Source organism: Camelina sativa, chromosome 10 (assembly GCF_000633955.1).
Source record: "Camelina sativa cultivar DH55 chromosome 10, Cs, whole genome shotgun sequence".
In the NCBI taxonomy this organism is placed as follows: Eukaryota; Viridiplantae; Streptophyta; class Magnoliopsida; order Brassicales; family Brassicaceae; genus Camelina; species Camelina sativa.
The window spans coordinates 3237684-3265424 of record NC_025694.1 but is presented as its reverse complement, the minus strand read 5'-3'; the positions used below and the strand labels follow the sequence as shown (position 1 = coordinate 3265424).

At 38.5% G+C, this 27741-nt stretch overlaps 8 protein-coding genes across 12 annotated transcripts; 5 read left to right on the top strand and 3 right to left on the bottom strand.

Moving 5' to 3' along the window:
- On the bottom strand, positions 1 to 1762 carry LOC104716806 (protein ROOT PRIMORDIUM DEFECTIVE 1-like). 2 transcript variants are annotated; one of them, XM_010434250.1, is made up of 2 exons: positions 396 to 1762; positions 1 to 294 (listed from the first exon to the last, which is right to left on the bottom strand). In XM_010434250.1, the coding sequence occupies exon 1, from the start codon at positions 1678 to 1680 to the stop codon at positions 457 to 459; it is 1224 nt and encodes a 407-aa protein (XP_010432552.1). In that variant the 5' UTR covers positions 1681 to 1762; the 3' UTR covers positions 1 to 294; positions 396 to 456. The 2 variants fall into 2 exon arrangements, with proteins under 2 accessions (XP_010432552.1, XP_010432551.1); XM_010434249.1 differs by having other exon boundaries at positions 1 to 291.
- LOC104716807 (probable protein phosphatase 2C 62) lies at positions 1819 to 5710 on the bottom strand. Its single transcript, XM_010434251.2, has 9 exons — positions 5322 to 5710; positions 3773 to 5058; positions 3484 to 3656; positions 3263 to 3329; positions 2934 to 3021; positions 2669 to 2835; positions 2438 to 2581; positions 2199 to 2327; positions 1819 to 2075 (listed from the first exon to the last, which is right to left on the bottom strand). Exons 1-9 carry the CDS (start codon positions 5554 to 5556, stop codon positions 1908 to 1910), a joined length of 2457 nt encoding a protein of 818 aa, XP_010432553.1. The 5' UTR covers positions 5557 to 5710; the 3' UTR covers positions 1819 to 1907.
- On the top strand, positions 5840 to 8132 carry LOC104716804 (phospho-2-dehydro-3-deoxyheptonate aldolase 2, chloroplastic). Its single transcript, XM_010434248.2, has 5 exons — positions 5840 to 6368; positions 6466 to 6743; positions 6864 to 7140; positions 7246 to 7491; positions 7592 to 8132. The coding sequence occupies exons 1-5, from the start codon at positions 5910 to 5912 to the stop codon at positions 7856 to 7858; spliced, it is 1527 nt and encodes a 508-aa protein (XP_010432550.1). The 5' UTR covers positions 5840 to 5909; the 3' UTR covers positions 7859 to 8132.
- On the top strand, positions 8225 to 16176 carry LOC104716802 (copper-transporting ATPase PAA1, chloroplastic-like). Of its 4 annotated transcripts, XM_019230902.1 has the most exons (18): positions 8225 to 8788; positions 8880 to 8933; positions 9090 to 9243; positions 10352 to 10426; positions 10512 to 10789; positions 11026 to 11253; positions 11442 to 11540; positions 11717 to 11866; positions 12511 to 12657; positions 12920 to 12970; positions 13052 to 13209; positions 13312 to 13320; positions 13682 to 13814; positions 13878 to 13975; positions 14363 to 14609; positions 14873 to 15076; positions 15506 to 15586; positions 15693 to 16176. In XM_019230902.1, the coding sequence occupies exons 1-18, from the start codon at positions 8318 to 8320 to the stop codon at positions 15924 to 15926; spliced, it is 2871 nt and encodes a 956-aa protein (XP_019086447.1). In that variant the 5' UTR covers positions 8225 to 8317; the 3' UTR covers positions 15927 to 16176. The 4 variants fall into 4 exon arrangements, 3 of the variants coding, with proteins under 3 accessions (XP_019086447.1, XP_010432548.2, XP_019086448.1); XM_010434246.2 differs by lacking the exon at positions 13312 to 13320; XR_002033652.1 differs by lacking the exons at positions 13052 to 13209; positions 13312 to 13320; positions 13682 to 13814; ... (3 more) ...; positions 15506 to 15586; positions 15693 to 16176 and having other exon boundaries at positions 8233 to 8788; positions 11026 to 11284.
- Positions 16209 to 20458, bottom strand: LOC104716803 (potassium transporter 13). Its single transcript, XM_010434247.2, has 10 exons — positions 20022 to 20458; positions 19714 to 19942; positions 19373 to 19621; positions 19183 to 19233; positions 18652 to 18912; positions 18498 to 18550; positions 18287 to 18401; positions 17913 to 18167; positions 17126 to 17648; positions 16209 to 17038 (listed from the first exon to the last, which is right to left on the bottom strand). The coding sequence occupies exons 1-10, from the start codon at positions 20313 to 20315 to the stop codon at positions 16501 to 16503; spliced, it is 2568 nt and encodes an 855-aa protein (XP_010432549.1). The 5' UTR covers positions 20316 to 20458; the 3' UTR covers positions 16209 to 16500.
- Positions 20636 to 23700, top strand: LOC104716801. Its single transcript, XM_010434245.2, has 11 exons — positions 20636 to 20955; positions 21061 to 21104; positions 21497 to 21577; positions 21824 to 21931; positions 22188 to 22279; positions 22373 to 22447; positions 22532 to 22601; positions 22823 to 22924; positions 23009 to 23117; positions 23213 to 23275; positions 23360 to 23700. Exons 1-11 carry the CDS (start codon positions 20751 to 20753, stop codon positions 23476 to 23478), a joined length of 1068 nt encoding a protein of 355 aa, XP_010432547.1. The 5' UTR covers positions 20636 to 20750; the 3' UTR covers positions 23479 to 23700.
- Positions 25495 to 26161, top strand: LOC104716800. Its single transcript, XM_010434244.2, has 2 exons — positions 25495 to 25891; positions 25980 to 26161. Exons 1-2 carry the CDS (start codon positions 25564 to 25566, stop codon positions 26003 to 26005), a joined length of 354 nt encoding a protein of 117 aa, XP_010432546.1. The 5' UTR covers positions 25495 to 25563; the 3' UTR covers positions 26006 to 26161.
- On the top strand, positions 26944 to 27522 carry LOC104716799. The gene has a single exon (XM_010434243.2). The coding sequence runs from the start codon at positions 27072 to 27074 to the stop codon at positions 27351 to 27353; it is 282 nt and encodes a 93-aa protein (XP_010432545.1). The 5' UTR covers positions 26944 to 27071; the 3' UTR covers positions 27354 to 27522.

The window sequence follows — 27741 nt, the reverse complement described above, 5'->3', positions numbered from 1 at the left end:
TTTTATTTGGTTTGCAACAAGTAGACAGGTAATAAGGATTCTTGGCTTAAACCACAGGGGACTTGAGGCAAAAAATATTCCAGAACCAGTATCTTGCCAAAATCAAGAATCGAGATAAGGAATAATGCTGATGAGAAAGAGTAGAGCCAAAGTATATCTTGCAGCTGAAGTAAGCAATCTTGTTGGCATCTTTCTTCTTCGATTCAAATTGTCACAGAACAATGAGTGAGCTTCACAATCAGTGAAGAAGCATCTTTTCACAACCATCAATTCATCATCATCAGTCCAAATCTGCTATTAGAAGAAAAGAAAATGATAAATTTCAAAGCTCAACAACATTTTCATTTGGCTATCAACCCATCCAGAGGAAAGCTATAGTTAAATAAAGATCTTACAGTAGTAAATGCCCAGAGAATGAGAGCTGTAGATAAAACAAGAGTCAAGAAACTCGTATGTTCATTCGATATCATCTTCATCATCCAATCCGTTTCTGTAGCTAACCAACTCAGCATCAACCTTAGCCTTTCTAGGACTCATCAAAACAAGCTCAGCTAATCTCCTCCTAGCTAAATACACATCATTTGGATCAACCAATTCCCCTCTCTTATAGGCCTCTCTTAGAAACACCGTATGAAGCTTCCCGTAATTCCCACGAGTCGATATGTAGAATATCCCCTGATGCTGCAGAAGAAACTCTTTCAACTTCTTAGGCAAATTCATAACATTCCTAAAATGAGCAATTCTCTCAAGCGTGATCTTCTTCTCCACAGTCAAAGACAGCAACTCATGGATACAAGCAACAGCTCTCTTCTCTAATCTGTTCTGAGCTTCCATCGATCTCAAATCGTAACCCGATATATCCTCATAAGGTGACCAATAAGGAAGTCTCTGCCATTTCCAAACAGCAATTCGAAAATACTTTCCAATCTTGAAACCAGGAGGAAAATTCACAACGAAGGAGAATCTAACATCCTCTGCATCAATACCTTTAGTTCTATACTCAATCTCTCTAACTCTCTCAATTGCACAAATCGATAAACTAGGATCTTTCTCCACAATCTCAATGTACTTATCTCGAGTCTCTTCAGCATCAATGAGCCTAAAGAACTGTGGATGTTTCAGAACCACAGAGTACTCGAAATCTTCAGGGAGACCGAACTCAGCCCGAGCGATCCTGACATGCTCAAGACGGATCCGACCCGTATTCGACATCATCACGAGTTTCCTCAACCGGGTCACGGCGTCGGGTATTTGGGAGAGAAGAGCTTCGTGCTCGTCGCGGATTTGATCCAAAGCCTTTCGGGTTAATCGACAGTAGAGGATTCTTTGAACTGGGTGCTCGTATATCTCGAATACGTGTGGGAATTTGAGGAGGAAAGCGCCTGGCTCGTGTTGCTTGAACCCGAGACCTAGACGACGAGCTAGCGTGTCTAGGAGAGAGATTGCGATGGTGTTGTTTGGTTGTGAGAGGATCAAGCTGTGAAATTTGATGACTTTACGGATCTTTTTCTCGACTTCCATGTAATTGTCGTAGCCATGGTCACGAACTCGATCCTGTTTCTTGGGAATGGTGGTGGATTGAGAAAAGTTTTTAACCAGGATTGAAGGAAGAATCGTACTCGCTAGTTTGCTCTTGGGGTTTAAGGTTATTGAAGAAGCATTCCTCAGAAAAAGCTTCATCCTTTTTTCTGGTCTGAGTGGCTCGAGTCAGGGTTCAGCATCACTCTGTTTACTAGGTTTGGGTCGGAAACTGGATATCGGGTCGGATCCTAGACTGATCCGGCTCACATGATTGGTTTAGATTTTACATCGTTTCAATAAATATTGGAAACACTACTAGAATGATGTTGTCTGTGTATCTCTCTCTCCATTATTTACATTTTACAGTCACAGACGAAGATGTATATTTAAGTGGAGACAGTTTTGACGAATGAAACGATGACAGTAACAGCATCAAGTTTACCACCTTTGTGTCCATCATATCCTTCTTCTTTAGCTGCGTCTGCAAACGGTGTTCTCTCTGTTTCTGATCCTCCCACCTCTTGTGCCTTTGCAGCCACTAACTCTGCTATTTCCTGTTAATAAAAATCCACCAACATTGATGTACGAATAGATAGGTTTCTCAAAACCAATTTGATAATAAGACCCAAAACTACTAGGCCAACCAAAATAGAGTAAGAATTCAAGACATTGAGCACCTGAGGTTCCAAACTCTGCTCCAGTGACCCGCAAACTATTGAAACTATTTCTTTCTCGTACAAATTGTCAAAGAGTCCATCAGTTGCTGCGATGACAACATCGCCCTCATCCAGTTTCACATTGTAAACCTGCACATTGCGACATTGCGTAAAGCAAGAGCACATATTCTGGTTTACATGAACCATTCAAGTCTCAAGACTGTAAAGATTTCATTGCTTAAGTAGTAAAAGCATCGTACCTCTGCAAGGTTTAGGACATCACAGCCTTGCGTAATATGTAAGGGAAAACAAAAATGATGAAACATTGGAGACGACTTCTGCAATACTGTGCCGTCCCTAATAACCATGAATCCTGTATCTCCGATATTGGCAATGTGGAGTTCCTACAAAATAATTTTACATGATCACAGACTGACTCTATCTCAAAAGGATTTCCAATGTAACATATATTGTTAGGGACCAAGTCTCACATTATTGTCAAGATGAGCAATTAAGGCTGTCGATGATCCAGAGGACTTAGTCTCATTGACACTTGTATGAAGAACTTGAACTGGGTCAGTCATTTTAGCAGTTTCATCCGAAATAATCTTCTGACAGTTGCTCATGAGTTCTTGAGAATACATTCCCTTATTGATTCCTGAATATGAACCAAACATATATTCGACAAGAAAATAATACACGTGAGTGAGTTTCTGCAAAACTTTGGAAAGCTATGTGAAAAATACTTTAATGTACCTTCAAATGACCACTCAGAGACTCCATCAGCAATACCTATCCAGTTGTGGTGAATGGTAAAATAAGCATCTTCCCGACCTGCCAAAGCCTGGACATCATTATTTCTAAATTATTATCCACATAACATAGAGATAAGGACTTAAAATTTCAAAAATTGTCAGAATGTTAGAAATGACGTTTTTGAGGTGGCGGGAAATGAGAATGTGATTAAGATATGAAAGATCTTGAGATATCCCTTGTAGTATACTATATAATGGAGTGTTAATAACTCAGCATTTCAACAAATCTCCCTACTTTTAGTATACTAAAAAGAAAAGGATCACAGGTACCTTATAGGGCCTTTGGAGTGAAGCCAAACCAGAGTCCAAGTAAAATTCTTTGGACACAAGTTCTTCCCTGTTTAGATGTCAAACATCCAACCAAAACAATACAAGCATGCAGTATGATTCCTAGCCCGGTATAAAAATATACATAGATACATGTAGCTGTATCTATGCAAGACAATAGTCCAGTTTGTTTAACACAAGAGTAAAATATATGACTTACTAACCTGTCAGAAGTCACTTCAATTGGTTCAAGAGTGGCCGTTTCAGGTGCAGGAACTTGGAGATCTTCGCCTTCTGTTTCATCGGCGGTTTTAGATATGCTCCCATTATCAATTATTTCGCCCTTCACAGTTATTTCATCTTCTATGATTGAAGCCACATTTTCTCCATCATTTTCCTTCATATATGATAAGTAATTAGAGTGGTGGCACTATATTCTGTTCAACAACACTCTCTGATGTCTCCTCCCCCTACACTGTTAAAACTACTTAATGGTTTAGCGTAAGGACTCACCATCTCAGACGTATCAACTGCAGGGTTTTCAGCGATCTCATCAACGCTAGGATGTGTTGCTTCTGGTTCAACTAAAATATTCTCCTCAGGTTCAAAAGTTTTCATAGGGCTTTCCTCAGACGTATCAATTACAGGCTTTTGAGCGATCTCATCAACGCTACAATGTGTTGCTTCTGAAGTTGAAGTGACTTCATCAGGAAACATAGCAGCTGGAGCTGTTGGTTCAACTACAAGATTCTCCTCAGCTTCAATTTCTTTCACAGGATTTTCCCTCACAGCCAAATTTTCATCAATTTCAATGGTGGATACAGGCGCAACTTCCTCCAAATTTTGGGACTGTGAGCCAGGTTCAACTAAAATGTTCTCTTCAGCTTCAAAATTTTTCATAGGGTTTTCCTCAGACGTATCCATTACAGGCTTTTGAGCGATCTCATCAACGCTGCAAGGTGTTGCTTCTGGAGCTGATATGAGTTCATCAGGAAACACAGCAGCTGTAGCTGTTGGTTCAACTACAAGATTCTCCTCAGCTTCAATAGTTTTCATAGGCTTTTCCCTCACAGCCAAATTGTCATCAATTTCGATGGTGGATACAGTCACAACTTCCTCAATACCATGGGTCTGTGAGCCATGTTGTGAAGTAGATGATCTCGGTCTTGTTTGAACCTCCATACGATTCTCAGTGATTTGTTGATAACCATTTGTCTCAGGGTCTCCTATTTTATTAACTGAAACATTCTCCATGACTTTAGAAGAAAGAGGCTCCACATTATATGACTCCACCTTGATTTCATTCTCATTAACTGGCTCAGATTCCTCAGAAACAACTGCATTTTCTTCAGTAGAGCTAGTAGGAATAGCTATGGAGCTCAGATTGGATACATTAGCAAGTTTGGCTTCAACTTTATCTTCTTGGCTCCGTGATACATTCACCGAAGTTAAAGTTTCTTTTTTCTTCTTAGTAGGAGCACGAACCCTTTTACGATCCTTAATTTTGATGACATTGCTACTAAGGTTGGAAGGAGCAGCACTTTCCTCTTTCTCAGAATTTGTTTCGATATTAGAACTGACCAGTTTCTTCTTCGCATCAGATTTTTCCTTCAATACAGGAACAGGATCAAGATCTTTTACCCCTTGTTTCCTTGAAACTTCACTGGCTTCTTCTGCTATATTCGCATGTTGCTTCTTCTCTACTTCTTCTACGCATCTCGCTTTTTCTTCAGCCTCTAGATATTTCTCAATTTCACTTGCATCCCCAAACCGGAAGACATAACTTCCATCCTTAAGCTCTGCAGATCCAAAAGCATAGCTCAGATTTCAAAGTACATAACTTTTTTTATTCTTAGCACCGGAAGCAATCATCAGACATTTTAAAACTAAGCAAGATCTTATGTTTGATATTCAAATTCGAAGTAAAACTTGTCATAATCTCGTAATTGAGGTTTCAGACACTTCAAAAGTTAGGATAGAAAAGTAAAGCACAAAACTTTGCCGAAGAGACTAGACTAGTTTCAGGGAGGAAGGGAAAACAAAAGAAGACACGAAGACTTACGAGTGCTGGACAGGAGATCGAACTTCTCCGGTGGGCATGGAGAAGAAGAGGAAGCTGAAGACTGTGAATGTGAAACGGACTTAGCCAACTGTAGTTGAGAGGACAATCGGAACTCCGTAACGGAGAACTTAACTCCACCGGGAAGTCTCCGGAAGAAACCCCATGGACGGTGAAGAGAAGAAGGAAAAATCAGAAAAGTAGGAGCTTGGAGAGAAAATATCAAGTGATCGGCCATAACTTAAAACATTGAAGTCTGTCTGTAACAACAACAACAACAACAACAACAGTGTCACAGGTGGTTTTAGACGATGGAGAGCACTTGTAGATGATAATTGGGTAACGTTAAAACAGTGTCACAGGTGGTTTTAGACGATGGAGAGCACTTGTAGATGATAATTGGGTAACGTTAAAACCGGTGGTAACCCTCTGTTTCAATCAGATGTGTTCGTTCGATTCACACATACATGTGGCTATTGTTTGTTTTTAATAATTTGCCTATAAAAGTCATCTCTTTTATTTTGGCTCTGTTCTATCCTGTGGCCGAACCAGTCGTCAATCAAATCCCACAGCAAGTCGTTTCGTTCAGAGATGGTGACTCTAAACGCGTCTTCTCCTCTCACGACGAAGTCGTTCTTACCTTACCGACACGCTCCTCGCCGTCCGATCTCTTTCTCCCCTGTTTTCGCGGTTCATTCGACTGACCCCAAGAAATCTAGCAACCAATCAGCCTCTGCCTCGGCTAAATGGAGTCTAGACAGTTGGAAATCGATGAAAGCTTTGCAATTGCCGGAGTATCCAGATCAGAAGGATCTCGAATCGGTTATACAGACGCTTTCGTCTTTTCCTCCTATAGTATTCGCTGGTGAGGCGAGGAAACTGGAGGAGAAGCTTGGACTAGCGGCTATGGGTCAGGCCTTTATGCTCCAAGGTGGTGATTGTGCTGAGAGTTTCAAGGAGTTCAACGCTAATAACATTAGAGATACCTTTAGGGTTCTTCTTCAGATGGGTGTTGTTCTCATGTTCGGTGGCCAGTTGCCAGTTTTCAAGGTCGATTTTTTATTTGCTCAAGACTCGAATTTTTCTATATGTTTTGAGTTTGGTTTATGGAAAGTTTATGAATTTGTTGGTTTCATAAATATTTTAGGTGGGAAGAATGGCTGGTCAGTTTGCGAAGCCGAGATCAGATCCATTCGAGGAGAAAGATGGCGTCAAGCTGCCGAGTTACAGAGGTGATAACATAAACGGTGATGCTTTTGATGAGAAATCGAGGATCCCTGATCCTCATAGGATGGTTAGAGCGTATACACAATCTGTGGCTACGTTGAATCTATTGAGAGCATTTGCAACTGGAGGTTATGCAGCTATGCAGAGAGTTAGCCAGTGGAATCTTGATTTCACCCAGCATAGTGAACAGGGTGACAGGTTCGTAAACATTCTCTCTTTGTGTATAATCTTGTTTGTTATGATGTTAAATCAAATTGGAGATGAGGTTTTCTTAAGTCAGAAACAGTTTCTTACAACTACTTGTTGTGACTAAAACAGGTACCGTGAATTGGCCAATAGAGTTGATGAGGCTTTAGGATTCATGGGTGCAGCTGGACTTACCAATGCTCACCCAATCATGACTACTACTGAGTTTTGGACATCCCACGAGTGCTTACTGTTGCCTTATGAGCAAGCGCTCACTAGAGAAGATTCAACATCCGGGCTTTACTATGATTGTTCTGCGCACATGGTTTGGGTTGGAGAACGAACTCGCCAACTTGATGGTGCTCATGTTGAGTTTCTGAGGGGAATAGCTAACCCTCTTGGAATCAAGGTTCGTGATCATTAGAACTGTGCTCTTTAGGATTATCAATTGCCTCAGTACAATGGATTTTTGTATGAGAAATTGTCAGATGGTGATTGGTGTACTTTGATGTAGGTGAGTGATAAAATGGTCCCTAGTGAACTGGTTAAGCTGATAGAGATACTAAACCCTCAGAACAAGCCTGGAAGGATTACAGTTATAGTGAGAATGGGAGCTGAGAATATGCGTGTTAAGCTTCCTCACTTGATCAGAGCAGTACGTGGAGCTGGTCAGATTGTGACTTGGGTTAGTGATCCAATGCACGGAAACACAATCATGGCTCCAAGTGGGCTAAAAACTCGTTCTTTCGATGCAATCAGGGTAATATTTCCTACTCACTTCATCTTCTGACTTTAGATATAATCTTGTAGATAATTCATGTATTTGCCACAATGAATTGAATTTATATGGTGTGTTTCAGGCGGAACTGAGAGCGTTCTTTGACGTGCATGATCAAGAAGGGAGTTTCCCTGGTGGGGTTCATTTGGAAATGACCGGACAAAACGTGACAGAATGTGTCGGAGGGTCACGCACCATCACTTACAACGACCTAAGCTCGCGTTACCACACTCACTGTGACCCAAGGCTCAACGCTTCTCAGTCTCTTGAGCTTGCGTTCATCATTGCAGAGCGTCTGCGAAAAAGAAGGCTCGGTTCCGGAAACCACCTATCATCTATTGGAGTCTAGAGGATAAGACAATACTTTGTCCGAGTCAGGGATATGTGTGTGTATAGAGTGGCTCTATACTAAGTTGCTAAGTTTTCAGTAATCGAGTTGTTTTATTACGCTTTACTTGGGGCTATGCTTTGTTTTATCTTGGGGCTATGGTTTGTTTTATTACGCTTTACTTGTTTAAAATATCGTGAGTGGTCTCGACTTAATAAACTCGTTAAATCAGTTTGTAAGAAAAAAATCGAAAGGTGTAAACTTTGTGACTCTGTAACCACGAAAAGTATGTTCCTTTCGTTCTGTAATTTTTTTTTTGACTCATTCGACATACTTCGAACCTTTTGACAAACCAAAAGTTGTATGATGAAGAAGATTAGAAAACTCTGAAAGCGATTTAACACGTGGATACCACTCGTTTACATAGAGAGAATAAAACGGGATTCGGGGGATTGAGATAACGGAGCCACCACCACTTCCATGGAGTCTACATTCTCAGCTCTCTCAACCGTCACGGCCACAACGATGGCCAGAACTAGTGGTGGTCCTTCGTTACCTCTCCTCACTCTTTCTAAAGCTCTTAACCGTCATTTATCCGGCGCCAGACATCTCCATCCTCTATTGCTCGCTCGTTGTTCTCCCCCCGTGCGCCGTCTTGGTGGGTTTCATGGTAGTAGGCTTACTTCGTCTAATTCAGCTTTGAGAAGCTTGGGAGCTGCTGTTTTGCCGGTTATCCGACGCCGTTTGCAGTGTTTGTCGAGCTCTTCGACGTCTTTCAGGAGTATTTCGAGTGGCGGCGGCGGCGGTGCAGGGTTCGGTGGGTATAATGGTGGAAGTGGCGGCGGAGGTGGCGGAGGATCGGAGAGTGGTGATTCCAAGTCGAAATTGGGTGCTGCAGCAAGTGATGGTGTCTCCTTTCCGTCGTCAGATATTATTATCCTCGATGTTGGAGTATGTGCTCTCACTTTTTTTCTCTATGATTTCGAATTCAATCCAATACTGTTATTGTGTTGCTGACATCGATGTTACACTCTATTTGAAGGGGATGACATGTGGAGGTTGTTCTGCAAGTGTGAAGAAGATACTGGAAAGCCAAGTAAGTACGAAGTTTTTTACTTTTCTTTCTCTTCTTCCTCTCCTGTTTTGCTTCTCTCAGCCAGACCAAATTGGTGGTCTGTTCTTCTCTCACAGAGTATGGTTGCCCAATTTATTAAAAACTCTCTTGTTTTGTTTACTTTTCTTTCATGTATAGCCTCAAGTTGCTTCTGCTAGTGTTAATCTCACCACTGAGACAGCAATTGTATGGCCTGTACCGGAAGCTAAAAGTGTACCCGACTGGCAAAAGAGTTTAGGCGAGACGCTTGCAAACCATCTGACCAATTGCGGGTTTCAGTCTACTCCTCGAGGTGTGACTCCTAATATCTTTTTTGGTGATCCTTTTTTTTTTTTTTTTTTCTGTAAAGGTGGAGGGGATCATGATCACTATTTTCCGTTTTCCATATAAGCTTGTTTAGATCGCTTTTGTAGACCCAGTCTTGCAGATCTTGTTTGTTTCTTTGACGTACAGTCCCTGCATACTATCTTATTTTGTGTTTAAAGCTTTTCTGATTTTTTTCATAGTTTAGCGTCTAGGAATAGGGTTATATTGGGATAATACAGGTAGCTAAAAGGTTACCTTGGATGTATGTTGTTAGAAAATATAGGGCCTTAAGTTTAGTGCTTCAGTAATGCTAGTTGACTGGAAGTAAATATAAAAACTCATCATCTTTTTGCAAATCCGGTGGATAATTGTGGGGTAGGGGATGTTCCTGAAGATATTGCAGGAGAGTTTGCACCTTGATAGTACAAAAAAATTCTCCAGCAGCAATCATTATCCGTATGGTATGTTCTTTGTTTGATGTAATTTAAAATTTTCAGTTGTTGATTTTTGATTTTGTTGTGGACTAGTTCTAAGTGTACTAACTTGATTACTTCTCCTTTAACAGATGATTAAGAGCAGCTGCTAATGGAGAATGGATTGTACACATAAATTTCTGGCGCTAGTGGTTCCAATTATATAGAATTTGTTGTCAGTCCTTGTGATAAATTGATTGTCCTAAGACAGTGTACTTATCTTATGTTTTCCATTTATGACATCCCTTCTCTGAACCAGACAGCATAGCTCTGTAGTGATGACCTTGTTCTATAATTGTCAATTTTATACTACTCATTGGATTTATGTTTTGATGGCAGACCTTCACTCAGTAATGGATTTCGTAACTCTATCCACTTGATACATCATTTTAGCTTGACTTGGGGATGTATTAATTTGTCAAGAACTCTTGTCTTTGTTCTTCTGTAATTATTCTCTTTAGCTATCCTATCTTAAAGTATTGTTTCGTTCTTTACATGTAATTCTTAGGGATGTTTGCTTATCAGTAGCAGAAAGATTCTGGATGCCCATGCTTTTCTGGGTCAGGGTATTTTACAGTTGTCTTTCTTGGTATGAGCACTTAGTATCTCTCTTCGTTCCAGATTTGGTGACAGAGAATTTCTTCAAAGTTTTCGAAACAAAGACAAAAGACAAGCAGGCTCGCTTGAAAGAGAGTGGTAATGATTTCCCCAATTTGATTTGCTGTTACAGGAAATTGATATTTTGTTTCTGAATTTTGTATATCACTTGATTGTTTTACAGGTCGCGAGCTTGCTGTTTCATGGGCCCTATGTGCTGTATGCTTAGTTGGCCATTTAACTCACTTTCTAGGTGTTAATGCTCCTTGGATTCATACAATCCATTCAACGGGATTCCATGTGTCTTTATGTTTGATTACGTTGCTTGGTCCTGGGCGCAAGCTAGTACTTGATGGTGTCAAGAGCCTTTTAAAGGGTTCTCCTAACATGAACACGCTAGTTGGTCTTGGGGCGTTGTCATCGTTTTCTGTTAGCTCACTGGCAGCCATGATTCCAAAATTGGTAATTAAACTATCCTTCCCCTCAGACCCTCTAAATAAGGTTTGTTGTGATTAATGAAATTTCTTTACGGGTTAACACTAATGAAATTTTTTATTTAATGCTGAACAACTTTGATCTAAACTTATACGTTTTCCCTGTAAGCTAGGAGTGTTTAAACTCTTGAACCTCCATATCTGTATTTGTCCTTGCGATTGATGGCTGATATTATATACCTGTAAAACTGTTTTGACATTCAGGGTTGGAAGATGTTTTTTGAGGAACCAGTTATGTTAATAGCTTTTGTATTGCTGGGAAGGAATCTTGAACAACAAGCTAAAATAAAAGCCACCAGTGATATGACTGGCCTTCTGAGTGTTTTGCCTTCAAAAGCTCGCCTTCTGCTTGATGGGGATCAGCAAAATTCAACTGTTGAAGTTCCTTGTAATAGTCTTTCTGTCGGTGATCTAGTCGTCATACTACCAGGAGTAAGAAGAGAGATTTTCATGCTTATGCATAGTATGTTGTTGTTTCCCATTTAGATTATTTAACTGGAAGGGATATTCTCATTCATTCTTTTGCCAGTTATAAGGAGGATAAATATTTTTCTTTTTAATGCTCTTATTTGTGTGTCCTTTTCATTGACGTGTGGGTTATGTTCTCCTTGTTTACCCAGGACCGAGTTCCAGCAGATGGTGTTGTCAAGTCAGGTAGAAGCGCCATTGATGAGTCAAGTTTCACAGGTGAACCATTGCCGGTGACAAAAGAGCCAGGGGTAAGTTTCTATTCCACCCCTATCTTTATCTAGTGTAGCCTGAGATAGGTGAGGATATTGTCATCACGACTTTTTGGGTTGACACTCCTTTGAACATATTATGAGTTTCATCAACTTTAGAAATTTATTTTGTAGAAATAACTCAAATTTTTTTTGTGGAAAAATCTTTTGGCTAGAGTCAAGTCGCAGCAGGATCTATAAACCTGAATGGAACTCTCACAGTCGAAGTGCATAGATCAGGAGGTGAAACTGCAGTTGGGGACATTATTCGTCTGGTTGAAGAGGCTCAGAGTAGAGAAGCACCAGTACAGCAGTTGGTTGACAAGGTCTTTCCTCTCTTTCCTAGTGCTTTTTTAATACCAATTTGGGTTTACCTTGATTTCCCGTGTAATGTTGTGGAGCATATAAAAATTTGAAGTATTTCCATAGACATGGCAATTTGACAAACCTGTCAGTGAGTTTCCCGTTACTGGATAGATATTTGATTGAGAAACCAATTTGTATTGTATTTTCAGCGAGATACTATCTTGTGGATTTCCTTTGTAGATATCATTAACATGCTGTTGAAAATTGTTGAGACAACAATAGATACTAGTTTTCTTATGACAATCATGTCTCTATGGGGGTTTCCTAATTAATGGGACTGAGACGTCTTCTTATTCCTCGATCACTGTAAATTTATGGAGTCTACTGTACCTGTGTTCTGATTTTGAAATAATATGAATAAATTGAAATTTCCATAGTTTGCTTTCTTTCTTTTCCTGTTTGGCCCATATAGTATCGTAACTTTCAGCATCTTATATCCTCTTAGAATTGCTGAATAGCCACAGCGGTGTTAGTAGCTGGGTAACTACTAGCACTGAGTTTATATAGGAGAAGACATTTTTTGTTGGATGGCGTGGAGTTGAAATTGCAAATTTGCACATTTAGATTTAACCAGGACTAAATGATTTTTTTTTTGCACTTACAGGTCGCAGGGCGCTTCACGTATGGAGTGATGGCACTCTCTGCGGCTACATTTACATTCTGGAATCTATTTGGTGCTCATGTTCTTCCTTCTGCATTGCAAAACGGGAGCCCAATGTCTTTGGCCCTTCAACTATCTTGCAGCGTTCTGGTATGCTTTAAATTTATTTATTTTTGATTTAAACGTTAATACTTTCATGAGATCAAGCATGTGCAAACAAAGTTTTGAAAGCAAATACAACCACCTGAACTACTGCCCATGATATCAGTTAAAAATTTAGAGTGGATATGTATTTCACTTCTGCCTGTATTAGAACCTTAATAATTTAGATTTATCAAACCAAGGATGGCTTAAAAAGAGTTTCTCCATCTTTTGTTTATCATGCTGTCTCACAGACTTTCATTTGGACCAGGTTGTGGCTTGTCCTTGCGCCCTTGGGTTGGCTACACCAACCGCAATGCTGGTAATTTTTCTACTGAATAAAGAGTTTTTTCTGCATCAATCAGACAGAGTAAGACGTTGAAGACCTTGATATATCCCATAGGTTGGTACATCATTAGGAGCAAGAAGAGGATTACTTCTTCGTGGTGGTGATATTCTTGAAAAGTTTTCCTCGGTTGATACTGTTGTCTTCGACAAAACTGGGACACTGACGAAGGGACACCCTGTTGTGACTGAAGTCATTATTCCTGAAGATCCAAGGTTAGGCTCTTTACTGATTCAAAATATTCAGTGATCTACATGTTCATCAAGGGTATATTGATACTTAGAGACTTTCCGTTGTGTGTGGCTTACCTATGTTAGGCTTTCAAGGTAAAAAACCTTAAGGCTCACTTGAATATGAAAGTTGGTTAAATTTAGAGGGAAATCGGATGGGAACAAAAGAGGCTAGCAAAACATGGAGAGTGTTCAAATATTCGCCTTGTTGCATTAGGAAGTCTCTCACTGACAAGATATTGTTACCTTTCTTATATGAAGCTTCTTGCATACCCAATTTTGCGCCTAAAAGCTTTTCAGGGTTGATATTTGTTTATGCTTCTTGGCACAACTCTTCGATAGTTTTAAATAATACTTGTTAATGCCTTGTACTGTTTCAAATTAGTTTTTGTTACTTGAAATTTCCACATACTTCTGTGTTTTGTGAAAACATCTGACTCCTCATATTCTTATGCAGAGACAATTTGAATGATACTTGGTCAGAATTTGAGGTTTTGATGTTAGCAGCTGCTGTTGAATCAAACACTACTCACCCTGTAGGGAAAGCGATTATAAAAGCAGCCCGGGCTCGTAATTGTCAAACTATGAAGGTAAGACTGTAAATAATAATCATTTCCCTAGTTCGATGAAGCTAATGAACTCCATCACTGCAGGCAGAGGAGGGAACATTTACTGAAGAACCAGGGTCTGGTGCTGTTGCTATTGTCAATAATAAGAGGGTTACAGTTGGAACCCTAGAATGGGTTCAGAGGTATTATATGTTCATCCTTTGTTTAAGTGGTTTATTATCTAATTTAGGTGTGATTTGGCTCCTGATAAGTAACCATTGTAGTCTCATTTATATTTCATGTTAGTATAATTTATATCAGTATCGCCATTTATGCATTTTCTTTGTTGATGATGTGGTCGTTGCTGTCACAATTTTCACCTACTAATGCTGCCTGGCCAAAAATCAAGATTCCACGTATATTCTTTTTTCCTCCATAGGATTGTACATACCTATCTAACTATAAGTATTTGTGGGACATGTGAAGCTGAACAGTTAATAAATAATACATGATAAACATAGGGAAGTTGCAGGTTTTTGAACTGTAAAAAGACAGAAGCTCTCTTTTTAATTTACTCTTGCGCTATGCAGACATGGAGCCACTGGGAACTCATTGCATGCATTAGAAGAGCATGAATTTAACAACCAGTCTGTTGTGTACATTGGGGTGGATAATTTAGTTGCTGCAGTCATCCGTTTTGAAGATAAAATCAGGGAAGATGCTGCTCAAGTTGTTGAGAATTTGACTCGCCAGGGAATTGATGTGTACATGCTGTCTGGTGACAAGAGGAACGCTGCCAATTATGTAGCTTCTGTCGTAGGAATTAATCAAGAACGGGTATGTTCTTATATTCTTACATGGATTGAAAAAACTTGTTTAGGAGTTTTGGCATGCATGGTTTGCTAAAAAGTGGTATTTGGCGAGAATTTACCAAAGATTAGAAAGTCATCTCCGTAAATCAGTGATTGAGCTATAGGCATAACCCTCGTTTTGAACAAATTAAAATTTGGTCCTACTGACTTTCATTAGTCAGATACTCAGATAAAGTTCCTGCAATCTCCTCATTCCCTTCAAAATGCATGATCTAATTTGTTATACAGGTTATAGCAGGAGTTAAACCAGCAGAGAAGAAGAACTTTATCAATGAACTTCAAAAAAATAAGAAGATTGTTGCCATGGTGGGTGATGGAATAAACGATGCTGCTGCTCTGGCATCATCTGATGTTGGAGTGGCCATGGGTGGTGGTGCAGGAGCGGCCAGTGAGGTGTCTCCCATTGTCTTGATGGGCAATCGATTAACACAGGTTTCTCATATTATCCCCACAGCATTTGTACTTTTTTCATTTGTGCTATAAAGTGAGAGCTCCGACTGATTACTACATTAAGTTAGATAGTCACTGCCGTTTTGATCCAATATATGCTATTAGTGCAAATCAATTTAGCTTGATTTAATTTTAATTTCAGGAAGATACAAAAAAACTAGTGTATCTAACAGTAGTGATGTAATCCAACTACAAACTGAAGTTTACTTTTGATGAAACTTAGAACATGTTTAAGACTTGTAGACTTGTCATTATGCATCTTCATCTAGTTGTATAGATTTTTCATTGATGCGTAAAATTGCTGGTCATAGGAAACTGCAATTTCTTACTGAATCAAGGGTTTTAGATGTTTCCTTTTGGCCTACGTGAATTTGGACACATGTAGTAAGTATTTACATGATTTACATGCAGTTGCTTGATGCAATGGAGCTAAGTCGGCAAACCATGAAGACTGTGAAGCAAAATCTTTGGTGGGCGTTTGGATACAACATTGTAAGTTGTTCTGCATTTTTCATGTCTTAATTTCATTGCTGAGTAAATTGTGAATATCTAATGAGTTAATATTGTCTTATGTTCTGTTTAACTAAAAACTATGTAGGTAGGGATCCCAATTGCGGCGGGAGTGTTGCTTCCATTGACTGGAACCATGTTGACTCCATCAATGGCAGGGGCTCTCATGGGTGTAAGCTCTCTCGGTGTCATGACTAACTCTTTACTTCTGAGGTACAGATTCTTCTCGAACCGAAAAGACAAAAATGTCAAATGGAAACCAAAAGAGGGAACAAAGCAGAGCCACATGAGAATACAAGATGGAAGGAAAGCTCTTAAATGAGGCGTATTTGAGTCACGATATCGTGATTTTTGCAGAGATTAGTCTGTTTTGTTTGTTACTTTTTATTCTTAGCAATAATTCCGGGTCTTCCTCATTCTTGAGAGGGTTTGTTAGGGTATCAATTGTTGGAGAATGTAGCACATAGCCTCAATAACACATTCAAAACTCTGTCTTGGCTTTGGCATTTTATACTCTGTAATTTGATTTTGTATAAAAATTTATAGGCAATAAAGCGGCGGAATTTCAGTTATATCATGTCACATACGAAGTAGAGATACAAAATTCATGTCACATAGCAAAACTCATTGCCAGAGCAAGTCCTTTTTATATTCCAATACAATATACTCAGTCTGGAACGAGCCCATACAAATCAATCAATATATAACAACCACAGAATCAAATATCAACTCTCGATACAAAAAAAAATCATTTCTCCTATACTTTAGAACCAATCGCACTTATGAAACAATGTGTAGAAAAAAATACCTCCCCTGAATTGGCTTGTGTTACGTGTTCTTTGAAAATTCAGGAGAACTTGCGCGTAGATGAAAACCAGTAGTTTGATCGGTCCAGTTCATACCATATAAGTCATTCCAACTTGCATCAAATGCGAATGCGGAACGCTTAGGTTTGTTATCCCTCTCCTGCAGTTCTTCCTCAGGAAAGCATACATGTAATTTATTACCAGCTTCTTCAGAAACCAAGAATCCTTAGTAGCCCTTATGTCCCCATGTCCCAGCAGATACACCACCCCTGACTCTTTTGCTTTGTGAATAAACGACAATTCTTTTTCTAGACTCTGCTCCACATCCAACGCCGTTGAAGGACCTGCCCCAAAATCAATGCTGGCCTTTCTTCTTTCCACGGGTTTCTTGTTTGAAAAATCCGTGTGCTCAGCTAAGAGAGGCACCCCAAGTGAATACACACTTCCATTGGGTGCTATCAAAACTCTGGACAGAGTCACATCATCCTCGGAATCTGTATCATTATGGTCTCCGTCACTCTCAAGTGCACGCTCCTGCGCTTCCTTACGTATAAACTTTTCTAGACTTTCAATCAGTATTTGCTCAAACGCCTGGTGATTTTCCTTCCGCACATCTTTGTATCCATACCTATTTTAAACGGACAGCACTTTATATATGAAAAAATATTTCTCATAACTAAATTTTCTTCCATTTGAAAACCGATTGTTTGTTTACCTGGCAACACAGCGGAATAAATGATAGCTTCTTGGGCAGACACGTCTGAAAAGAAACCTCTCGGACTGAGGCACGCTTGGAACAGGGACATACTTTATACACACAAAGATAACCATGGAATGGATCGCAGGAAGGGTGGTTAGAAAATGACCAAAAATTGCTGGAACTCCTTTTGCTAGCTCATTATAAAGCAGACCAATACCGGGTGCTCTAATCGTCCCAAGGTTACTGCCCAGTTCTCGTAGTAGATCCATTGGTAACTTTTTCTGAACTTCAGTTTCATACTTCAGTTTACTTCCGTAGTTCCAAACGAACATTATGAGAAACATGATTGTAGCAAAAACCAGGATTATCCAACTTCCATCACCCACACTTGAACAAACTGATGAGAAGAAAATCAGTTCGACTGCCAGGAAAACAAACGCAAACAAGCTCACAACTATGATGTTCGTCTGCCAGATAAGAAGCATGATAAGGGTCACCAGAATTGTCGTGGTCATCATAATTCCCAGTTCTGCGATGCCTGTAGATGTAAATCAAAAATCTCAACATGAATATGTATAGGCTTAACGGACAAGCCACACAAAAAAAGTGCATAGAGAAGTTAGAAAGTAAAGAACAGCGACAGTAATTACATCATCTTTATAACAGAAAAACATCAAACACCATGTACTAGAACTTAAGGTTCAATAACTTGTGTGGTAAAACTAATTAAAAGTAACTATAACGGGTTTCAGCCAAATATCTCTATTTCCCCAAACCAGATGCTACGAGAAGAAAATATTACCATATGCGTTTCCAATCGCGAAGATGTTTGAGGTAGAGCAGACAACGATCAGACACACCACCAGAAGGGACCAGTTAAGAACCGGTATATAAATCTGTCCAATGAATTTCTTTGAGGTGTGAATTATTTTAAGACGTGGGAAACAGCCTAGTGCTATTGATTGTTTGATGCATGTAAATGTGGCTGTTGTCATTGCGCGACTGGCAATTAAAGCAGCAATATTAGAAATGACAAAGACTGGCCAGAATAAAGAACCTGAAACATAAAGAGAGTAACAAACAGTTAGAAACGTGAAGTGAGAGGTAAAATCAAGCCAGCAAATGAAGGAATACCCTTGTCGATCTTGACGTACTGTGGAAGCTAATGGATCTTACTTGGAACTGACGAAAAGAAAGCATCCCCAGCATCACTGAAGTTTTCAGAAAGGTATGCGGCTTGACCCAAATAACCCAGCAATAGGCAAGGTAGCACCAGAAGGATAAAAGTAAGCTGCAGATAAACACTACCACTGAATCAAAAGTTCAGATGAGAAAGAACTATCAGAAAAGAAAGAGCAAGAAATGAGTATCTATCTCCTTAAACCACCTGGATGGAGTGAACGGAAAAATAACTAAGATCTGCAAACATGGCCTCCGATCCTGACATCCACATGTACAGAAACAAGCAATGAAATTTGGTCAAAAAATCATTCAAGATATTTAAGCTTTTTAAAATATATATTCCAGAATATGAAATTTACCGGTTGCACATAGAACGCAACCCCCAAGTGCATACCATGCATTTATAGAGTTTCTTTTGAAAAAGAAATAGATATATGCAGGATTGAACGCTTTAAAAACGCTGCTGTCATATTTAATGAGGTTGTAAATTCCAATGCCAGCAAGACAAAAAAACCACAGGAGTATAGCAGGACCCAAAAAAAGCCCCAGTTTGCTGGTTCCATATTTTTGTACACTGAACAAGATCACAAGAAAGCTGACTGATATCACGACCACCTGATCTGCAAATGAAGCCACAGTCAGAAACTTTTCACAAAAAATAGGCCACCAATCGCTCGTAAAGATAAGATTATAATGTTTGCTGAAAGCTTAGTAGAATCATTAGCCACTATTGAGGGGGCAGAAGAGTTTATAAACCCATAAAAAGTTGTCTGGTCCAAGGAATACATATATCCAAGGAAGCTTTTACAAGTTGTGGAAGTCAGACGAAATCATATGCTCATGACCATATATACGCTAATGAACATCAACTACGGACGGTTAAAATTTACCTTGTTCAATAACACCAACTCCGACCTTCAGACCACCGATAGCAGACATTACTGTATCCAAAAAAGAGTATAGAGTTAACTGCAGAGGGCAGATTATTCATGCAATAGTAATAATGCTCACAATCCTTTTTCCCTATAATTGTTATGTGACATATGAACAAAAAAAAAGTAGCCGACAGCATAGAAGTACCTGACATTGCAGGCGTAACAACGGCATCAGCAATCACCATAGCAGTGCCGGCAAGAACTAAAATAAGAAGAAGCTTTTTCAAGGCCATTGACGCCTCAAGTCTTTCTTTAATAATCAAGGATCTTTCAAGTTCTGAAGATGGAACCTTCAAACCAAAGCCTGATATGCGAGCATCTGATGGAAGTTGATTTGGGATAAGGCTAACATTTGCGTTCCTGCAGATCAACGAATACAGAGCAAAAGTACCACCTGCAGTTCATTTCCAAAAAAAGTAAGGAGGCATTTTACCTTAAAAAAAGAAGTTAAAAACTTACACCAGATAGAAAGGGAAAAAGAGATACCTTCACCATCATCATTAGCCCAAAGAACAAAATATACATACTTTACAAGAGGGATCAATATCAAAGTGTATATAACCAATGACAAGGCTCCAATTACATCTTCTTTGTCGTTAATTGGAGATCTTCTGAACATGACACTGAAGGTATACAACGGACTCGTACCAATATCACCAAATACAACCCCTAGAGTCTGCAAAGCAAGTATGAGTTTCTTCCCTATGCCAGACTCCTGCAAACAAAAAAACAAATTAGCAAGTTCCTCAACTTAATCAGATTCGAAAAAGTAAACAACATGTAAATTGTAAAACCTCGATATCGTTTTTCTGAGTTCCAGGAATCTCAAGAGCGTCAACGTCGAAAGAGTCAACGGCAGGGCTAGTTCGAATCAAACGCTGCTCAACATTGTCATCCTCATCATCAGAATCCAAATCAGCGTGATTATACTCGTCGTATCCATCATCGTCGTAATCTTCGTTAACCTCATAGTCATCCTTCTCATCAAACACCCATCGTGACAATGACGTCGTGGAATCGTCTCCGGCCATCTCCTCATCAATCTCAGACCCATCGCCTCCACTGCTTTCTTCTTCCACGTGAAACATCGAATCACAGTCGGGAAAACACACAATGAAGAAAATCTCGTGATTCTGATTCAGATTTAGATTCAGATTCGTATCTCTCTCTCTCTGATCCAATCCAAGGAAAAAACAATGGTGTTTTTTGAGAATTTGAGATTGAGAGATAGAGAGAGAGATGAAGGACCTGGCACGACTGAGAAACATGCTTACACGTGTCGACTCGGTATTGATCAATTCAACCGAAGAAACAAATTAGCTTAACCAAAAGTAAACCGGATCTCGTTAGATTAATTCGGGTCCTCGATTAGTCAAATATATACTGTTTTTTTAATAGTCAACTAGTTAGTCTTTGACAGTGGGCGAAGTTCAAGATGAGTACGTCTCTGCAGCTGCGACTGTGCTACACACACGCACGCTCATCAAAAGTCACAACGAGACGAGAGAATCGATCATCCAATCATGGCTTCAGCTTCTTCCTCTACGATTTCGTCGCTCTCGTATCAAATCCGTTCAAAAGAACTGATCTTTACATCAAAAGCTTCCTCTTTTTGCTCGACGGGTTTAACGAAAAGGAGAGTGTTTGGATCTATTAAAGCAGCTCAAGTGACAAGTCATGAGAACCCTAGACGACGTACTCAGAACGTCGAAGGAGATATCTTCGTTGGTAAGTGAAGTCTGTTTACCTTTTTTTTTTTTTATTGCTGATTGGTGGAAGAAACAAAGAGAGATCAATAACAATGGATTTGCTTTTTTTGTTTTGTTTTGGCAGACAATACTTGTATTGATTGTGATACATGTCGTTGGATGGTTCCGGTAAGGTTTCCTTCTCCTATCTCTGTAAAAGCTTCTGTATTTCTTTGATCTTTCTCTTGTCTTGTGGGTCGTTTTGGTGGTCCTATGAACAGTTCCATTGTTTTAAGCTTTTGGATCTATTGATTGGTAGGTAAAGTAGTTGTGGGTGTTTTGTTTTGGTTAATGGGAAGTCAATGTCTTAGGCTTGATCTCGAAGAAAGATATACTAACTCTTGATTTTGATCAGCTTCATTAATTGGCTTCTCACAATCATTACATTAGAAGACAAATTTAGAATGTTCAAGTTATAGTTGTTTGTAGGCAGGCTAAAGCAGCTTTTAGAGAGATGTTTATATTACCTTTGAATTTGTTTAGCAAATTCTTATACTGTATTGTCTGCTTTATCTTCACAGGAAGTATTCACTCGAAAGGACAACATGTCTGCGGTTATTAAACAACCAACGTGTAAGGAGGAAAGACTCAATGCTCTTCAGGTGCCGTAGCAACCTTGATTTTCCTTTTTCGTTAATCTCTAAAACACACATTGAGATGTTTTTGAGTTATTTTTGTTTTTGATTTTTTTATAGCGTTTTTGGGTACCTTTAGGTCCCTTCTTTGTGGAAATGCTTGCTAGAATTTCGTAGACTGAGAATTTCCTTATGATAACAAATTTGATATTTCCCTTCTTAGACGATTCTATGAGGTTGTTCTGATTATTCATAGTTTCGTGTTTCTTTCAGGCCTTATTATCTTGTCCGACGGGCTCCATTCGCACTGAAACTCCACCTGCTGACATAGGGGAAGCCCAAGAGACTTTTCCACTTGCAGTAGACAAAGACACACTTCCTGTAGATTCTCATCCCTTAGCATTCATTTTTTAGGATGGTTATAACAATTTAAAACTCTGCTTAGATAATTGTAAGCATACCTCAAAATGTATTGAGATTTTGTCTTCAGGTTTTGAATAGCTGTAGGTACAATATTCCTAAGTTCTTAATTGATTAAGCTCTACAAAGAACTCATGCTTCCATGCTATCCTGCTCTTATATGCTGTCTTCTGTTTTCCCTGAGGCTAATCAATTGTGAGATATGTATTATTCTCAGGGCGTTTTTCATTGTGGGTTTCATTCCAAGAAATCCTACGGAGCAACTTCATACTTGATCCTTCATCGTGAGGGAAATATACTTGTTGATAGGTATATGCTTCCTTGCAATATTTTTATGATTATCTTCGCTATGGCCATTAACTCGACACAACTGATATACCGAGGTTTTGTTGTTTCCTGCAGTCCTAGGTACTTGGAGAAACTTGCTCGAAAGATTGAGATGATGGGTGGTGTTCGCTACATGTTTTTGACCCACAGGTAGAGTTAACAACAGCAAAAGGAGAAACTCCATGTTTTCTTCTTGTAACCTCTATAATAAGGATAAGCTACTTTATTGTTCAGGGATGATGTTGCGGATCACAAGAAATGGGCAGATCGATTCAAGTCTACCAGAATTCTGCATTCAGAAGATGTATGTCCTTGAACTTATGGCACTTAGCTTTATGCACATTTTTGATTGATTTTCAACATCTGAATTTTGTGAGAAAAAGCTTGCTTACAGAGTTACAAGGACCTTGGGCTGACTATATGTATGCTCTATAGAAAATAGAAAGCAAACTGGCTAGGAAAACAATTTTGTTACTAAATCCAGCTTTAGTTGACTGTTAGTAAGGGATATTGTTACTTTGTTAGGTTGAACCTTCGACCTCTGATGTGGAGTTAAAGCTAGAAGGAAGTGGACCATGGAGCCTCTATGAAGATGTTGAGCTTATACACACTCCCGGTCATTCAGCAGTAAGTTTGTCCAACTGCAAAAACATATTTGTTAGAAAGAATTTCATTACGATCTCGGGATAAGAGCTTAGTACAATATTGCAGGGATCCGTGTGCCTGTTCCATAAGCCCCTCAAGGCATTATTCACTGGAGACCATGTGATAATGTCAGAATCTGGATTAAGCATATTAGAGCAGTACAATCACGGTTCAGGTAAAGACTTATTATCTGTTGAATGTCTTTGGATATTTCATTCAAGAATATAGAAAGGATAAAGTTTGATCTAAATGTTTTTGTGTTTGTGGCAGTGCCTCTCCAGCTCGAGAACGTAGAAAAATTGATCAGCCTGGATTTCAATTGGCTACTACCGGGTGAGTGCACTTTTCCTATATGTCTATATATATCTGCTTAACTTAAATAAAGATTTTGGATTTTGATAGCGGTTTTGTATATAGGGCATGGAAGAAGAGTACATTTCAAAGATGGAGAAGAGAAGGCGAAGAATCTGGAAGCACTTGTTCAGAAGCACAGAGAGAAACAGATTGTTTCTTTTAGCAAATCCGGTAAAGCTTAAGACAATCTTTGGTATACTGGTTCTAAACCGGTAAACCAAACTAAACCAGACCGAATGTCTCTTAGGATGGTCTCTCTCTGTAACCATTGTAATTCTTTGTAACATTGTAATTTGTAACGCTTAGACGCTTATTCAACTGAAACAAAGATCGTGAGTAAAAGGTTTGTAAAAGCTTGTTTAGTCATTTATAATACAGCTGTTTCATTACACTGTTGTATTTCAGCTAAAATTGTCCATTTTTTATTTATAATAATTGTTTCATTAGCTCAACCTCATATGATATGAGTCATATCCCTCGGTCTGTTCAGACACACATCAAGCTCATGGTTCGAGTGTACTGTCAGGTGGCGGATCCATAAACAATTTTCACTGGGTGCAAAAAATTATTTAATTATTTTTTAAAAAATCGTTAATTTCTTTTTTAATTATTAATCATGAAAGCATCTATAAACATAATAACATAATTTATAAACCAAAGTACCAAACATATGTATACTTGACCAATTGGAAACGACCAATCAACTTGTTGACAAAAAAAAGTGAATCAACCAAACTAAAAACAACTAAAATAACTAAAATTACAAGAAATTTGCATAAGATAACCAATTTGTTTGTCAAATAAATTTCTCAAACCTATGAGTTTTTTTTTCTCTAATCCCCTGTCACTGTTAGAAAGGAATTCAATATACAGTTTATGTAGTTTAGAAAATTATGGAGAAAAAATATTTGTGTGAGGGATTTAATTAGATTTATAAAAAAATTGCCTATTGTTATCCTCGACCAAAAGAAAAGGAAAAACTTAAATGAGTATAAAATTTGTTATGTCTATTGGATTTAAAAGCTTATAACATAAAAATTTATTGGGATGCAGAAATTGATGCACCGATGCAATTTTACATTTGAATGTGGTGCATACTATAAAAATCATATAATATACATATATTTTAAAAAATCCATGTAATGCACCTGCACCACCCTTGTATATGGTGGATCCGGTATTGTACGTAAATCATAATGCGCGTCTATGACTTGTTTTGTATACCCACATACATCATTAGGAGGTCCACCATATATGTTGTACTCGGAACAACCATTGTTCTAACATTTAGCTTAATGTCCACAAACGAAGGAAACAAGCATGGGTGTATTCCGCAAAACATTGAGCAAGACTCTTAATACAACTGTTTAGTTACACTATTGTATTTCAGCTAAAATTGTCCATATTTAATATTGATGCATTAGATCAACCTCACATCTCTCGTCGGCTCAGACCATTCCACTTTGAAATTTCCCTTTCTCGTAAGAATTTTTATTTTTTAATGTTAAATTATATTCAAAAAAAACAATGTTAGTTACCAATGAATGCCTACGTTTTAAAAAATATATAAATAAAGTTCCCCTAACATTCTAATTGCTATTCAATTTTGATGCAAACCAAGTTTGGATTCCACTTTCATACTTCGAGCTTCCATCCTCCAAGATAGTGCTTAACCGGTTCCGGAAATTTTTTATCACATCATCCAACTCATGGTGGTCGAGTGATAGAAATACTTGATTAAGTGTTCTCTCATATATAGATAGTGGAAACAAGTTTTAAAACATAGTTGTTTTCGTACCATTGCAGACATAATCAGAAAGCATCACACACACGGGAACGTAAGAAAATGCACTGATAACCCATTTCACAAATTTAGCAGTAGATTAGCGATCTAAAACAAATGTCACCAAATTTAACAATTTTTTAAGTGACATCTTTTAACTATCGACACTCATTTAGAGACATAAAGAAGTTCAGTCACTAAACTATTTTCAACCACTCCACTAAATAAGACTAATAAGTGGAACGTCACTCAAAAACTGCCACGAAACATTCCCCACCTACAAAGATAACAAATACTATTGAGCACTCCCTCCCCTTGTTGCTAATTCCCACTACAACAACCAACAATAAAAATTGTTACTATAACTAAGCATGTCATTAACTTCATGCCTATATATATACAAATCTATCGTCTGACCACAATATGCACATCATAGATTTCAATTCATTACAAAACTTAAAAACCGTTGACAAAGAGAGAAGAGATGGGAGCTGGTAGAATGATAAGGACAGCAGTTATTTTAGCAGTAGCCTTTTTCATGATAGGTTCTGACAATGTCCACGTGGCAACAGCTCAGGTATGTGGAGCTAACTTGTCGGGACTGATGAATGAGTGTCAACGCTACGTCAGCAGCGCCGGACCAAATTCTCCTCCCCCATCTCGGTCGTGCTGTGCTCTAATCCATCCAATCGACGTACCTTGTGCTTGCAGCTACGTTTCGAGGGATGTTACAAACTATATTGATATGGACAAAGTTGTTTATGTCGCTCGTTCTTGCGGCAAGAAGATTCCATCCGGTTACAAATGTGGAAGTAAGTATTATTATTTTTTTCTTGATATTTTGTACTATTATTTTCGTGTTTGTTAAAATATGTCTTAATTTGGATTTGAATCTACTAGGTTACACCATTCCGAAGGCTTATTGAAGAGGGAGACAAACAGAAATTGAATTTGCTATAAAAATTATTAAGATGTAATAGTGTCTGAATAATGATGATGATGATGTCAAGATTTGGGTCTTGTAATAAATTTATATAAATCAAAATGGAGGATCGGAAAATAATGAGACGGCAATATATATAGTTTGCGAGTAATAAAATCAAATGATAGTGTGTTAATTAATGTTTTCTATTCGAAAATTGGAAAAAAACAAAAAACAAAAACAAAAACAAAAAAAATCCAACTAGCTAGCTAACTCATTTTCTATACGCCCATTCCGATTAATGACGCTTAAGTTTTTTAAACTCCAACTTCATTTCATTATTAAAAATTTGCTTAACATACTAGCAAAGTGATCCTCACTCCTCAGTACAGAGTTTTTTGAGGAGCATCATAATTGTAAGAACCAACATTAAAGAGCATAACACATTAAACGACTTGGAAGTGTTCGAACCAAGATAGACGACTTGCATGTTCATATCCGTGTAAAGACATTTTGTCTTGACGTGCTTTTGTGTAGCTAACGTGACGCCTCCATCAAACGGTATAAAATTTTCGTGTACGTGAGGAAGTTTATTTCTCACTATTTTTGCGTGGAATTAGAGTGTTAAATTAAGTCAAATTTAATATGATACTTAAGTGACAAAAAAAACTACCCTACGGTGGGCGTTGTTTTACAATATCTTAAATATTCTTTAACAAAAAAATGTTATTTTTATTTTTGAACAATATCTTAATGAAACTAATACTATAATTAATCAATTTTAAAAAACAGAAAACAAAAAAAATTAACTAATGGGAAAATTAAAAGAACCCACGTACATTGTTTCTCGGAAAAAAACAAAACCACGAGCGCTCCCCAAATTACAATACTTGCGGCTGCTTCAGCCTCTTGTTTTCGTTCTCTATCACTTTTCTCGACCTACCTTTATAAAACCAAATCTTCCATGCAACAACGAAGTCCAAAAACATAGCTAAATCCAAAGATCAAAATAAACTTTTTTATTAAAGAAAAATACACTTTTAAAGAGACTTAAAACGAAGAAATAAGAGATGAATGCCGGAAAGCAAGCTTCGTGGGCGGTGGCGACGGCAATCGCGGCGGTGGAAGTGCTTAAAGACCAAGGCGTTGCTCGGTGGAACTACCCTCTTCGTTTACTCCACAAAGAAGCAATGGCTCGCGTCCGTACCATCACAGTCCCATCTCGTCCCTCTCCTTCTCCGTCTTCGGCTGATGTCATCAGATCCAAGCCCATGACCACCACACCCTTTGAGAAATCCTTTGAGAAAGCAATGGGTCTTAGCTGCTTTGGTCCCACCACCGTTAGATTCTAGATCACTCTATGTACTTGTTGTACGTAAATGAGAATGTGCGTCTATGCCTTCTTTTGTATACCCACATCATTAGGAGGTCCACCGTCCACCATATGTTGTACTCGTTCTAACATTTAGCTTAAACAATTCTTATCAATTTTGAAATAAATCTGGCTCATGAGTTCGGTTATATAGCAGACTATAACCAAAACGAACCGGAATGTTTAAGCTGGTTTAAACTATACCAAGAAGAATCTTGACTCAACAAAAAGTTTAGACCATACATATACACATCAGAAAATCGGATATACAACGTCTAAAGGCAGTGGAGAGTAGTAGTACCAGTATATATTCTTCTTTTTACCAAAACATATTTAATTACCCACTGATATTTCTAGTCTCAAATTTA